This window comes from Cricetulus griseus, chromosome 4 (assembly GCF_003668045.3).
Source record: "Cricetulus griseus strain 17A/GY chromosome 4, alternate assembly CriGri-PICRH-1.0, whole genome shotgun sequence".
Classification (NCBI taxonomy): domain Eukaryota; kingdom Metazoa; phylum Chordata; class Mammalia; order Rodentia; family Cricetidae; genus Cricetulus; species Cricetulus griseus.
Genome location: NC_048597.1, coordinates 221585557 through 221598014, shown reverse-complemented (window position 1 = coordinate 221598014; position 12458 = coordinate 221585557). Strand labels below are relative to the sequence as shown.

Sequence of the window (12458 nt, the reverse complement as noted above, 5' to 3'; positions counted from 1 at the left end):
CCTATCCTTATCTAAAGTTTCTGTATGTGTTTTATGGGAAAATAATGAAACTTGAGGTAGCCCAACATGGTGTAGAAATTGTTCTAGTTTGGATTGATTAAAAAGAAGTAACTTTCTCATGCTTTGGTTAGGATCACATGGGCCACTCATAATCTGGCGTTTTCCCTTGGTGTTGTACCATGTTAACATCTGGTATTACTGTGACTGTTTTTAGTTTTTTTGACGTATATGAATGTTTTGCCTGCTTGTGTGTATAGGCACCACATGTACACCTGGTGCCCACAGAGCTCAGAGGACAGTGGATCCTCTTCAACTATAGTTATGAAAAGTTAGTTGCTGGGAACCAAACCCAGGTCCTCTGCAAGAGCATCAAGGAGAGATAGGGTCACTGTGTGGGGGTAACCCTGGCTGGCCTCAAACTCACAGATCTCTACCTGCCTCTGCTTCCTGAGTGCTAGGATGTGTGGGTGTGTGTGTGTGTGTGTGTGTGTGTGTGGGTGTGGCCTTAAAAAAGAAACAAAATGGTGGCTTTTGTCATGTCCCAGAATGGTAATTCTAACTATTAGGAATGCTGAGACGGGAGGATGGAAGTCCAGGACAGTCTCAAAACTATAAAATGAAAAGAGGCTGTGGTTGTTACTCAGGGAGCACACTCAACGAATGCTGTGGGTTCAAAGCCCCCACCCCTTGTCTTCCAGCTCCCAGGCCTGCAGCCCTGGAGGGTATCACCCAATCAGACATGCTTGCCTAGTAAGTTATGTTCCCAGCCCTGAGTTCAATTCTTAGTGCGATACCCAGGCTGTGTGAGGAGGAAATGTTGGTGTTGGCTTTCACCATGCTTCAGTCACTACATTCTTCTAAAAGAGTTTTGCAGAAAGAAATTTCAGCCGGGCGTTGGTGGCGCACGCCTTTAATCCCAGCAGATCCACCAGCCAGAGGCAGGTGGATCTCTGTGAGTTCGAGGCCAGCCTGGTTGATAAGAGCTAGTTCTAGGACAGCCTCCAAAGCCACAGAGAAAGCCCAAAACATAGCTTGGGCGGTGAGGACTGGGAAGCTGTTTGGCACTCCCGTATTTTGGGGTTCTGGCTTTACTCTGAATGCTTTTGCTGTCTGCTCCACTAAGGCTGGCGTGGGGGTGAAAGGCACCCCATTTTGGTGGAATTAACTGCTGATCTAGGAAGAAGCCTGCTCTGAGTGTCCTCATCCCCCAAGCCTCTTAGGTAGCAGCAGACAAGGCTACTGGTTGGGGACAGCTATGGAGGGCTCTGCCGCAGCCAAACCCCATTGGGGTAACAGCTAAAGAGTTTTCCTAGAGTTTGGTAGGAACTTCACCCAGGCTTCTGCCCTCCTGTTCCTGTCGTGGCTGCAGCCATTCCACAGTGAATGGTCAGCCTGGCTGGAAGGTAAGAGGCACTCCAGCCACTCACACGCCCGCCCAGTCTTCCTCAGAGGCCCACCCATGCTGAGTTCCCTGTGCTGTAATTCAAGGGGCAGAGAGAACTAGAAAGCACCAGCACTATATTCTTAGGGAAAGAAGGCCTGAAGAGTGGCTTTCCCTCCTGGAACCCAGAGCTCCCTACCTAACCCAGCCTGCATTTTTACCCATGCTTCCCAGCAGGCTGGCTGTATAGTCTTGGCGTTTGTTGTTTTGTAGGGGTCACTCTGGATAACCCCCTATCAATTGCTGAAGAGTTAAGGGGATGTTGACTCTTTTCTGTCATAATTTTATTCTGGTACGATCCCAGCCCATTCTGCTAAATTGAATCACTGTTTCCTGAAAACCATTGTTTCCTCTATTCAATTCCTCAAGTATTTATTGAACGTGGAACTACCAGGTGGTTTCTGGGGGCTACAGTTAAGCAATGAACAAAAACAGCCATGTTTAAATTCTAGGGCACAAATAGTAGATACACACACTTGGAGGGGTGAGGGATGCCAAGACGGAGGTCAGTGGGATGATTACTTGAGTTGAAGACCAGCCTGGACAACACAGGGAGACCCCATCACAAAACAAGAAGGGGATGGAATTGAGGTGGACCAGTACCATGGTCAGTAGCTGGGAGCGTTTGAGGAAGTGACGCTGGGCATGACTCTCAAGTAGACCAAGGAGGTGGTCACAGTGCACACAGTGTAAGGGAGAGAATCCCAGAGGCAGTGGGATGACATCTCATAGTACTGTCCTGAGCACGGCCTGTTGGTCTCTGGTGCTCGCTGGCTGGCTGGCCCCAGGATGAGTGTTAACTGCCTTTTAAAGGGCTCTGCCCTCTTCACGGGGAGAGAGATTGCAGGGGGGGGAAAAATCCTGCTGCCAGGCATTGGTGGCTCAGGCCTTTAATCCCAGGCAGATGCAGGTGAATCTCTGTGAGTTTGAGGCCAGCCTGGTCTACAAGAGCTAGTTCCAGGACAACCCCCAAAGCAATACAGAGAAACCCTGTCTCGAAAAACCCTGCCTTTTGGTGTTCTGGGAAGTGGTATGGGACAGTCTCTGCGCTTGGCAGTTCCCCCCTTCATATCTGCTTACACATGTGACTAAAGTCAGACTCCAGCTTCGGGTCCCCCCACTGCTGTCATGATACCCCAGGCCCAGGATTTTCTCCCTCACCGGTGGTTTGATGAACTGTGACCAGGGCACATAGGTGGCTGGACGGAGCACAGCACAGTGAGGAAGCGTGCAATGTTGTTAGACTTTGCTGTCAGGAAGGGCCAGGCCCCTGCGTGGTTCCTCAGTGGAGGTGGGTAACTGCGGGGCCTGCAAAGGAAGTTGAGCCAGGGCAGTGTCAGAGGTGTCATTCAGTGCCTCTCCTAGTGTCAGCTCCTAGTGAAAGCCCTGATCTTTCAACATTCTTTCCAGCAAGCAAACAAATGACTTAGCTGGAGAATGGTGACCCAAAGCTCCTGTGGGTACCCCCTTGCCCGTAGCCCAGGTTGGCCTTGAGCACGCTGCTGGTAAGCCTCTGCTCCTCCTGCCTTCACTCTTGAGTGTTTGGGATTACAAGCATGTGGGGCCTCATCTATCTTGTGATTCGGGATCAGTCAAACCTAGGTGACTGGTCATTCTGCCGATGGAGCTGTGTCTCGCCCTCCTGACACAGACTTACCATTTAATCCCTTGTGGGACACAAGCATTCTTGCAGCTGAGTTAGACTCCCAGCCTCAGAGTTCTGGGATGGATGGATGGATGGACGGACGGACGGACGGACAACAGCCTTGGATTCCCTTTGTAGTTGAGGATGACCTTGAACTTCTGGTCCTCCTGTTTACACTTTCAAGTGCTGGGTTTACAGGTCCTACTCCTGTTTACTGCAGTGCTGGGGATTGAACCCAGGGCTTCCTGGATGCTAGTCAAACACTATTTCCAGCTCTTGTTCTTTTCGCCCTTTCCTCACATCTGTGCTAGCCCCAATACAAGTAATATTCCTCCATACAGGACCAAGCACAGTTTCCAGAACCCCTAGAAACAAACCTATCTGATGGTTGTGCTTAGTTTTCTTCTGAAGCCTTAGATTATGGAACTCATCCCTCCATTTTTATTAGCTTAGCTTTTGTCTTGTTTGTTCTTCGAGACAGGCTCTCTCTGTGTAGCCCTGGCTGTCCTGTAACTTGCTCTGTAGACCAGGCTGGTCTCTAACTCAGAGATTGGTCCCTGGGGTTACAGGAGTGTGCCACTACTGCTGCTCTAGATTAGCTTTTATTCCACCCCAGCAGGCTTGATTTTTCCTTTTCCCTCTCTCTTTCCTCCTTTTCTCACTGTCTGTTTTCCTCTTTCCTTTCCCCTGCCCTCCCCCCTCTGAGGTGATCTGATGGTATCTGGAAAAGTAGAGAGGGGAGAGAGGCTCTGTCACCACCTCGAAGACTGAGCAGGGGGGTCCTCAAGTGGCCTCTTTAAGTTATGTTAATTAGCACCGGGTCATTTGAGGAGGTTCTTCTTCTGAACACTACACCTGTGGTCCAGCCCTGTGAGAAAGGGGCCTCAGCTGAGACTGGACATTCATTCATTCTTTATTTTCCCAATAAAGGAAAAAGAAGCCAGGTTTGGTGGTGTAAAACAGTAATCCCAACACTTGGGAGGTTGAGGCAGGAGGATCACTACGAGTGATCTATGGTGTAGAGTTTCAGGATAGCTAGAGTAGAATGAGATGATGCCAGGAACTGAGCATTTTGAAGAACCAGCCTATGTCAGTGGCTTCCCTGACAGTGTTTATGGGTGTTGTTCTTTTTTCTTACTTAACTGAGTCCTGTGGTTTGGGCTCCCTGACTTCCTGGGGGTAGATGAGCAAGCAGGTACTGCTAGAGCATAGCTGGCGTCTGGTTATATTTTTGTTTGGTGTGTGATAGTGCCTCATGCTGTAGGACAGGATGGCCTGAGACTGACTTGTGTAGCCCTGGTTGACCTCAAACCCCACGACAATTTTCCTGAGTGCGGAGTCCCTATCATGCCCTCCTTGGCATCTATCTTTGATGTTCTTCAGTTTGGGGTGTGACTCAGTTGTGGTTTGTCTCAGTCCTGCTTACTGGGGCGTGTCCTGGCAAGAGCAGAGCGGAGAGGCTACACGGAGTCTGTTCCTGAAATAGTCCCATCACAGTTTAAGTACTGTCCTGCAAATACCCAGACTTAGATGAATGCTTAGCCTTCCATGGAGGCAACCGGCTCCTAACACTGCCCATGGATGTGACCTGTAACCAGGAACTGGGGGCTCTTAGGGATGGCCAGGCCTGGACCCTTTACACCCCAGGATCCTGATCCACTAACACCAGCCACAGAGTAATGGAAGAGCCCAGCTACCTGCGTGTGGAATTTAGTGGGAAGGAATGTTTTTTTATATTTGACAATAGAAAGCCTGACATTGTTAATATTTATAAAACTTGGTGTTGCTGGTGTGTGTGTGTGTGTGTGTGTGTGTGTGTGTGTGTGTGTGTGTGTGTGTGTGTGTGTGTGTAGTTATGTCCCAAGCCCTATTAATAATACTAGTCTGTTGGTCTCTTCTCATTTTGGCCAGTTTGTGTGCTTTTTCTTGCTTTCAAAACTACCCATCTCCACCCCCCACCCCCAAGGCAGGCAGCAGGCTTCAGAAGGAAGCATTGGCTTCTTGGGGCACTGCGGGTTTCAGGTGTACAGTGGGAAGGGGACGGGAGTTCCAGGCCACCTATTGAGCCCACCCCATTCTAAAGTCAGGTCCCCAAGCATTCCTGCTTCCTGCCTAGAACTCAGCTAAGAAACAACACGGAGACTCAAATACTGGTCTTCTTAGGTGGGTCTGGTTTGAGAATTATAATTTACACGAGCAGCGATCTCCCTGTTTGCACAGATCTCTTATTTCCGCCTGGAAGCCGCATAAATTGCTCATTAGAACACCAGAGGTCAGATGTTTGCCAGGGCGGCAGCTGGGACACTAATGATTTCATAGGCTTTGTGTGACCCCCTGGCCAAGGTGCTGTAAATCGGACAGGGGCTTCTAATTTTTAAAATTTCCTCCCAAGCCTTCAGGGAGTTGGTCCTTGCTTGCCTTGGGTGAGATAGAACTTAAGATAGTATTTATAGGGAAAAGTGATAGCTAATGGAACGTTGTGGAAACAATGGCGGCAACCCATTAGAAGCAAATTATATGGGGCCCCCAGAGCTAACTCATTTATAGGTTCCTTATTAGAGAGAGTGCCACAGAGGAGCCTGAGTCTGTGTCTCACCCTGTAGTGTTGTTGGATGCCTCCCTGGTGGTTTTGGGGGGTTGTGCTGTTACTAACTTTTCAGATTTATTTATTTTCATTGTTTGTTTATTTATTTGATTTTTCGAGACAGGGTTTCTCTGTGGCTTTGGAGGCTGTCCTGGAACTTGCTCTTGTAGACCAGGCTGGTCTCGAACTCAGATATCCGCTTGCCTCTGCCTCCCAAGTGCTGGGATTAAAGGCGTGCGCCACCACCGCCCGGCCAGATTTATTTTTAGATGTAAGAGTATTTTGCATGTATGCCTGCATACCATATCATGTGCGTGCCTAGTGCCAGAAGAGGGCATTGGATCCTCTGGAGTTGGTGTTTGGGGAGGTCGATATACCTGTGTGAGAACCTCTCCCTCAGGACGATGAGGCTGCAACCCTGTTTTACCCTCTCCAGGATGAGGGTTACTTACTCATCTTTGTAGTTGACTGGACCAGTAACTCATTCCCTCTTTATCTCTGTGTGTTCACATGGCATATGTAGCTGGTGGAGTTTTTTTGGTTATTTATGGCTTTTATGTTTTTGAGACAGGGTCTCACTCACTGTGTAGCTCTGGCAGGTTGGGAACTCATGTGAGATGGTGTCCAGCCAGGCTGGAACAGTTTTGAGAGGACGTTTCATGTAGCCCAGGCTGGCCTGGAACTTGCTAAGTAGCTGATGACCTTGAACTCGGCGGTCATCTTGTCTCTACTGAAGTTCTGGGAACACAGTATGCACAACCGCAACGTTTTATGTTTTTAAGTCCACATTTGGAGGCAGCGTCATGTGCCATGGCACACACAAGTACATGTGAGAGGCGTGTGCTAGAATCTTCTAATGTACTTAATACAGGATGCTTTGAGGTGTCATTGGAAATCAAGCGGCAGACTGGAGGGGTTTGTTTGTTTGTTTGTTTGTTTGAAAAAGCCAGGTGGTGATGACACACACCTTTAGTCCCAGCTCTTGGGAGGCAAGAGGTAGGCTTCAGGATCTCCAAGTTCGAGGCCAGCCTGCTCAACAGAGTAAGTTCTAGGACAGTCCAGGGCTAGCAGAGAAACCCCGTCTTAATAAGCAAAAACAAATCAAACAGACAGAAAGATTGGCCTCACTGTATTACCGGTGCTGGCTTCCAACTGTAGTACTTATCCCATTCCAGCCACAGGGCTGCCATGGGCTCCCTGCTCCTACAGTGAGCTCCAAATAGGGGAGATTTGTGGGTATGGAGAAGGCTTATTGAGGGTGGGGGAGGACTTTGACAACCCCAGTATGGGGGAGGTAGAGACAGTTGGTGTAGAATTAATATAAACAAACAAACCTGGAGTGGAGGGATGGCCCGGCCATTAGGGTGCTGGCTGCTCTTCCAGATAATCTGGCGCCCCCTCCGTCCTATGAGGGCATTGCAAGCAAAATACCACACAAAAAACCAACATGAGAAAATCTCCAAACCAACCTTATGGCATGTGGTATTTATTGGTGGTGCTGAGTAAATGCTGCATTTATTTTTTATAATGAAATTTTCTTTTTTGAGGCAGGGTCTCTCTAGCCCTGGCTGTCCTGTGTGAGATCCTCCTGCCTCTGTCTCTCTCAGGTGATGGGACTAAAAACCATGGGCCACCGCACCCTGCAGCAGTGCCTGTCTTTAGAAAAGTTTGTGGATTGCTCTTCTCTTTCTGCCAAAAAAGTGTTGCGGTTACATGGTTTCCTTCCACCTCACCAGGCCTCCCAACCCCGGGGGGCTTGCTTGCTCTCCCTCTAGCTTTCCTTTTGTAAGCATTTGTTTGTTGTGTGTGCACCCAGCAGTAGACAGATCCCTGAGCTCACACTCCAGTTACCAGGCTTGGCAGTAAGCTCCTCCACCCTAGGAACTCCCTCACCAGCCTGGCCATAAAGCTCGCTTCTTATGTTCTTTAGGTGATTTTCATGGCTCTGGAGCTCGGCTTTAAAGTTAGTCTCTGTTGTCTGTGTGCCGTCAAGGATCAGGCTGATAGATACTTCGAGTCCTTGGCCTGTGTGTGTGCTTGAGGCCTTCCTTCCTCTGTGAGAGACCAAGGAAATTTCAAAAGAATACTGACTGTAATTAAATTTTTTAAGTAAATAAAAACAAACAGTGGTTGATACTGTACCTCAGCTAAGGCATTTTTGACAAACTTAAACCACGTGGTGATCAGGGCTGCCCTTCCCCCCCTGTGGGTCCCTGTGCTTAGAACCATTGCCCGAATTTCCGCAACATGTCCCCTGATGTGTGTGTCCCAGCTGGTGCTGGGTGGAAGGCCACAAAGAAAGAAAAAAACCAAAACAAAAAAACAACTACACACACTGTATCTTGTTCGTTTTCTCTCATTAGGGGCCCTGACCAGCCTGCCCACCTTTTGTTGTTATTTATTTTTTTCTTCGGCCTTCCCCCACCCCCCTGTTCCTTCCCTGCTGGGCCTGCATTCCTAGGTCTTTGTCTCTGCTTGGTATTTTAGAAATTTTGGGAGAGGAAGGCTGGGAGGGGTGGGACCTTCTAGAAGCTGGGGGCAGGGAAGGGGGTGGTCACTTGAGGGTCAGAGGTCAGGCCAGCTCCTTTTAGCTAGAGCAGCCAGATTGTCGCCAGGCCTGAGGGGGCGTGTCCATGCATCTGCCAGGGTAGCCCCAAACAGGCGGCACGCAGGCCCCGGAATTCCTGCCACCAGCGGGCTCCACCCCTTCCCTTCCTGCTCCCTGGTAGTGACCGCCACTTTTGAGCTCCTCTACCAAGCTCAGTCTATTCTTTGGTTGGTCCCCCCCCCCCCCAATATTGGCTCCAAGGACCTTCCCACCCATTACAGCTTTAAATTACATTTATTTATTTGAGAGGCAGGCAGTCCCGGGAACAAACTCAGGTTGTCGGGTTTGGTAGCAGGCATTTAACCCACCGAGTCATCTCTCTAGCCCCAAGTCTATTCCTTTAATCATCCAACTGCTGGGAAGAAAGCTTGCCAGTGTCCTTCCTTCCTTCCTCATTGAGTTTGTATCTGTAGTTCTAAAATTCTGCCTTCCCCGTCTTAGAAATGGCAGGTGGGTAAGCCTGGAAGGCTCCCTAACTTAACTCCAACCCATAACTAGAAGACTTAAAAAGTTGATCCTGTTTTATGGTTTCACCACAATGCATGGTCTTAAAAGTTGTTGTTTCACTAGTTACTAAGCATGCCAAGGCTATTCTGTGCACATGAAGCTTCTATTAGCGGCCACTTGGGTGCTGTTGCCCCTCTTCACTCCGGCTTGCCCGAGTCCCCGCCCCTTGGACTTGCTCCCATCCACTTGTGATAGGATTCCGGGCCGCGTTTCACGTGGAACTGCCTTGACTCATTGGAAGCATTTGGGCTCTGCACATCTATTCTTCTGACACCACTGCCTGTTCCGACCAGAATTTCTCTTCCCTGGAGTCCTTCCAGGCTTACTGTAAGGCCTCAGGGGACCTCCTGTGCCTGGCATCATGGAAGCTCTATTGTAGGGTTGACAAGCCCAAAGGCCTAGGAGTTTCTTAACACTTGGACAATTGCAGCCCAGAGCCCAGTTTCTTATCTTAGCCCAGAATTGCTTGAAAGCTCTTTGCTTCCTGTTGTCTACCCCTAGACAGACTGGTTCCTGGGATTTTGAAGGTTGGAAAGGTTTTCCTGGGGGGAGGACCTAGTCAGACCCCATTTGTTTCCCAAGCTCGTCAGAGCAAGCGCTGGACAGGTGGTCCAGGCTGGGGGGGGGTTGCTGAGGTGCCTCTGGTTATGGGGAGCCCTGTAGGCTGGCCATTTGCTTTCACTAACATCTGGGGGAAAGCAAGGACGCTTTTGGTCAGTCCACATAGAGTCCCAGAGTTGCCTATCGAGGCAGGGAAGGCTTTAGCCCATTGTATTTTAATTTAAAAGGCACCTTCTGGTGGTAGGTTTTCACACCTCACTTCAGGAGGGGGCGATCCCTTTATTCCCTGGCAGATGGAGGGAGGGAGGGAGGAAGAAAGCGGGAAGGAATGCATGCAGCAAGGAAGATTGCAGAACCAGTGGAATTGCATTCTCACCACACTGAAACTTGCCAGGGATTGCTCTGGGTGATTCTTCGCTGCTGCTTTTGGTTGGTCATTTAGAGTTCTCTTGGGAATTTTCAGATTAGCAGACAAGGAGGACCCAGGTCAGGTCTAAAGAGTAAGCTTGCTTAAAAAGCCAATCGCTGCTTGGTTTTAGTGATCAAAACTGGTCACACTCAACATTTCCTTCTGCAGATCCCACAAAAGATCTGATCCATTCCTCTGTGAGATTAAGAATATCCAATTCTGTTTTGGGATACAGGCACGTTTCAACCCACCAAGCACCTGTGGGGGTGGCAAATGGGCACGGGAGACAGCAGCTTCTCACTTGGCTCTTTCTCAGCTCTACTCTGGAGACCTCTGCCTAACTTATCCACCCTTCCCCACAGGGGTGTGTCTGTCTCCTCCAGCCTTAAAAGCTGTCTCCCAGCCTTTCCTGGCTTCTGGGTCCAAGTTAGATCCTGGCTCCTCCAGGATCTGAACACGATGTGGTGTCTTGTCATGGGTGGGGTAGCCAGCCCCATGCTTGACTCCGAGTGTCCCCGCTGTGTGGTCCCGGGCACCACACCACCTCCTGTCTTCACGATGAGATTTAAGTGTGTTGCTGTGTGTGGCAAAGAATGCAGCTTACACATTGATTCCTTGTGTCGCGTGTCAGCTTTCCCCCGCCCCCAGCTGCTCTTGAAATCAATCCAGCCGAGTGGCTGGTTTCTATCCCAGCCCTCTCTCCCGAGAGCCTCTTGCCTGTCAGCAGGTGAGGGGTGTCCAGTGCTTCTCTTCCCCTACCCTGGCACATGGGTCTGGCTGCCTCCCAGATTCAAGTACTTGGAATAATTTGGCAGAGAAAAGAGGCAAGCTGATCTTACAGTTGTTAGCTCTTGGCCTTGATTCTGAAAACTTCATCCTGTAGCCTATTGGAGTGCCCAGTAGAGACAGACAAGTGCTGACCACTCCTTGACTGAGGGCTTGGAAGAGGGGATCTGTACTGCCTCTTGACCTTGTTTCTCATACAGGAGTGGTTACAAGGGACCCCCCCCCCCCCCCCAGCAAGGCTGCTCTATACTATCGTCTACTTTGTGGTTCAGTTGTGACTGACTCACGCTGCAGCCGATCACCCCTGGGTGGGGATCCCCCTCATTTGGGGCATTGGGCACCAAGTGTTCAGGCCCATAGCAGTGTTGTGTCTTGATGAGGGAGGGGGCACGCAATGCTTGTGGAGGGCTGTTTGGATCTAGGTCTGGGGTTGGGGTTGCTCTGCCTCCCCTCTGTTCACACCTGTGTTTCTGGTCCTCAGGTGCTGCACCTATACTGTGACACCTGCTCTGTTCCCATCTGCAGAGAGTGCACGCTTGGCCGCCATGGGGGCCACAGCTTTGCCTACCTCCAGGACGCCCTCCAGGACTCGAGGGCCCTCACCATCCAGTTGCTGGCTGATGTGCAGCAGGGCCGCCAAGCCATCCAGGTCAGTTATCTACTCAAACCTTCCTTGTCCCTTCTGGGGGGCATGTGGAAGATAGGTAGGCAGATTGTACTGCCGTGGTCATGGACTGTGACATCCGGACCACTGAGGTTTCCAGAGGGCTCCTAGCAGTGTCCAGAAGATGGCAGACGCGTTATCTGAGTTACTGTGGTAGCTTGGCAGAGGTTTGTTTAGCTCTTCCGAGTTTGGCAAGCATTGGGTTTTCATTGGGGTCATGCACCTGATGCTCTTTAGACAAAAGTATTTGATGCACAGATTTACTGAAAGTGGAGACCGGAACATGAGGCTTGAACTGTCCCCAGTCATTAGATGCTTGTCCTTGAATTCCCATCATTCCTTTTATGGTTGGGAGGGACATGTTTGTTAAACAGTGGTGTATTATACGTGGTTGATTGATGTTAATTCTTCTTGTCTATTATTCTATGTGACAAGCGTTTAGGAAATTATGACGTGTTTCCCATGAATTATAAGATAAGCTTGAAAGAGGAGAAACGTTGCTAGATTTCCAGCAGAAATTATATAGGAAGCTCATGATTCACATTTTTGTAGTATTTAGGCTGCACATTTTTTTTTTAAGGTCATCTTTTGGGTGGTATATACAGAACTGAGAGCACTCTGTTGACGGTTGGACAGTATCAGCTTGTTTTTTCACATGTTTTTGTTTTGTCTCTGTGTGAACAGTGCCCTTGGAAGCCAGAAGAGGGCATTAGCTTCCCCCCTGGAACTGGAAGTTCCAGATGGTTGAAAGTTGCCATGTAGGCGCTGGGACCCAAACCTGGGATCTCTGCAAGAGTAGCCAGTGGTCTTACATGATGAGCCCAGGCCCACTCTTCATCTTTCTTTTAAAATGTCTGTACAGCTGAGGTGCCTGGTGTCTCCTAACCTGGAACTCTAGAATTCCAGGCAAGCCTTGGCCGCATAAGGCCTTATCTCAGCGAAAAACAACAAAAGGCTTTTGTAGTACCCCTCTGTTGCTTCTTTAAAATTTTTCTTTTTTACTTCTATGTGCATTAGTGTTTTGCCTACATGTATGTCTCTGTAAGGGTAACAAACCTGGAACCAGAGTTTCAGATAGTTATGAGTTGCTGTGTGGGTGCTGGGAATTGAACCTAGGTTCTCTGGAAGTACAGCCAGTGCTCTTAGTTAGCCTCTGAACCATCCCTCCAGCCCCCCCCCCCCCCCCCCCCCCCCCGCCCCCAAGTTATCTCCATTGTTCTGGTCTGTGGTAATATGTCTGTCTCCATAGGTAA

The 12458-nt window shown here is 49.5% G+C and overlaps 1 protein-coding gene across 1 annotated transcript in view; it reads left to right on the top strand.

Annotated features, from left to right (window-relative positions):
- Trim71 (tripartite motif containing 71) overlaps positions 1 to 12458 on the top strand; it is a 48428-nt gene that overhangs the window by 24430 nt on the left and 11540 nt on the right. Inside the window, exon 2 of the mRNA XM_027415544.1 lies at positions 11023 to 11190. Coding sequence (XP_027271345.1) covers positions 11023 to 11190 — 168 coding nt within the window. The remainder of the gene's footprint in view (positions 1 to 11022; positions 11191 to 12458) is intronic.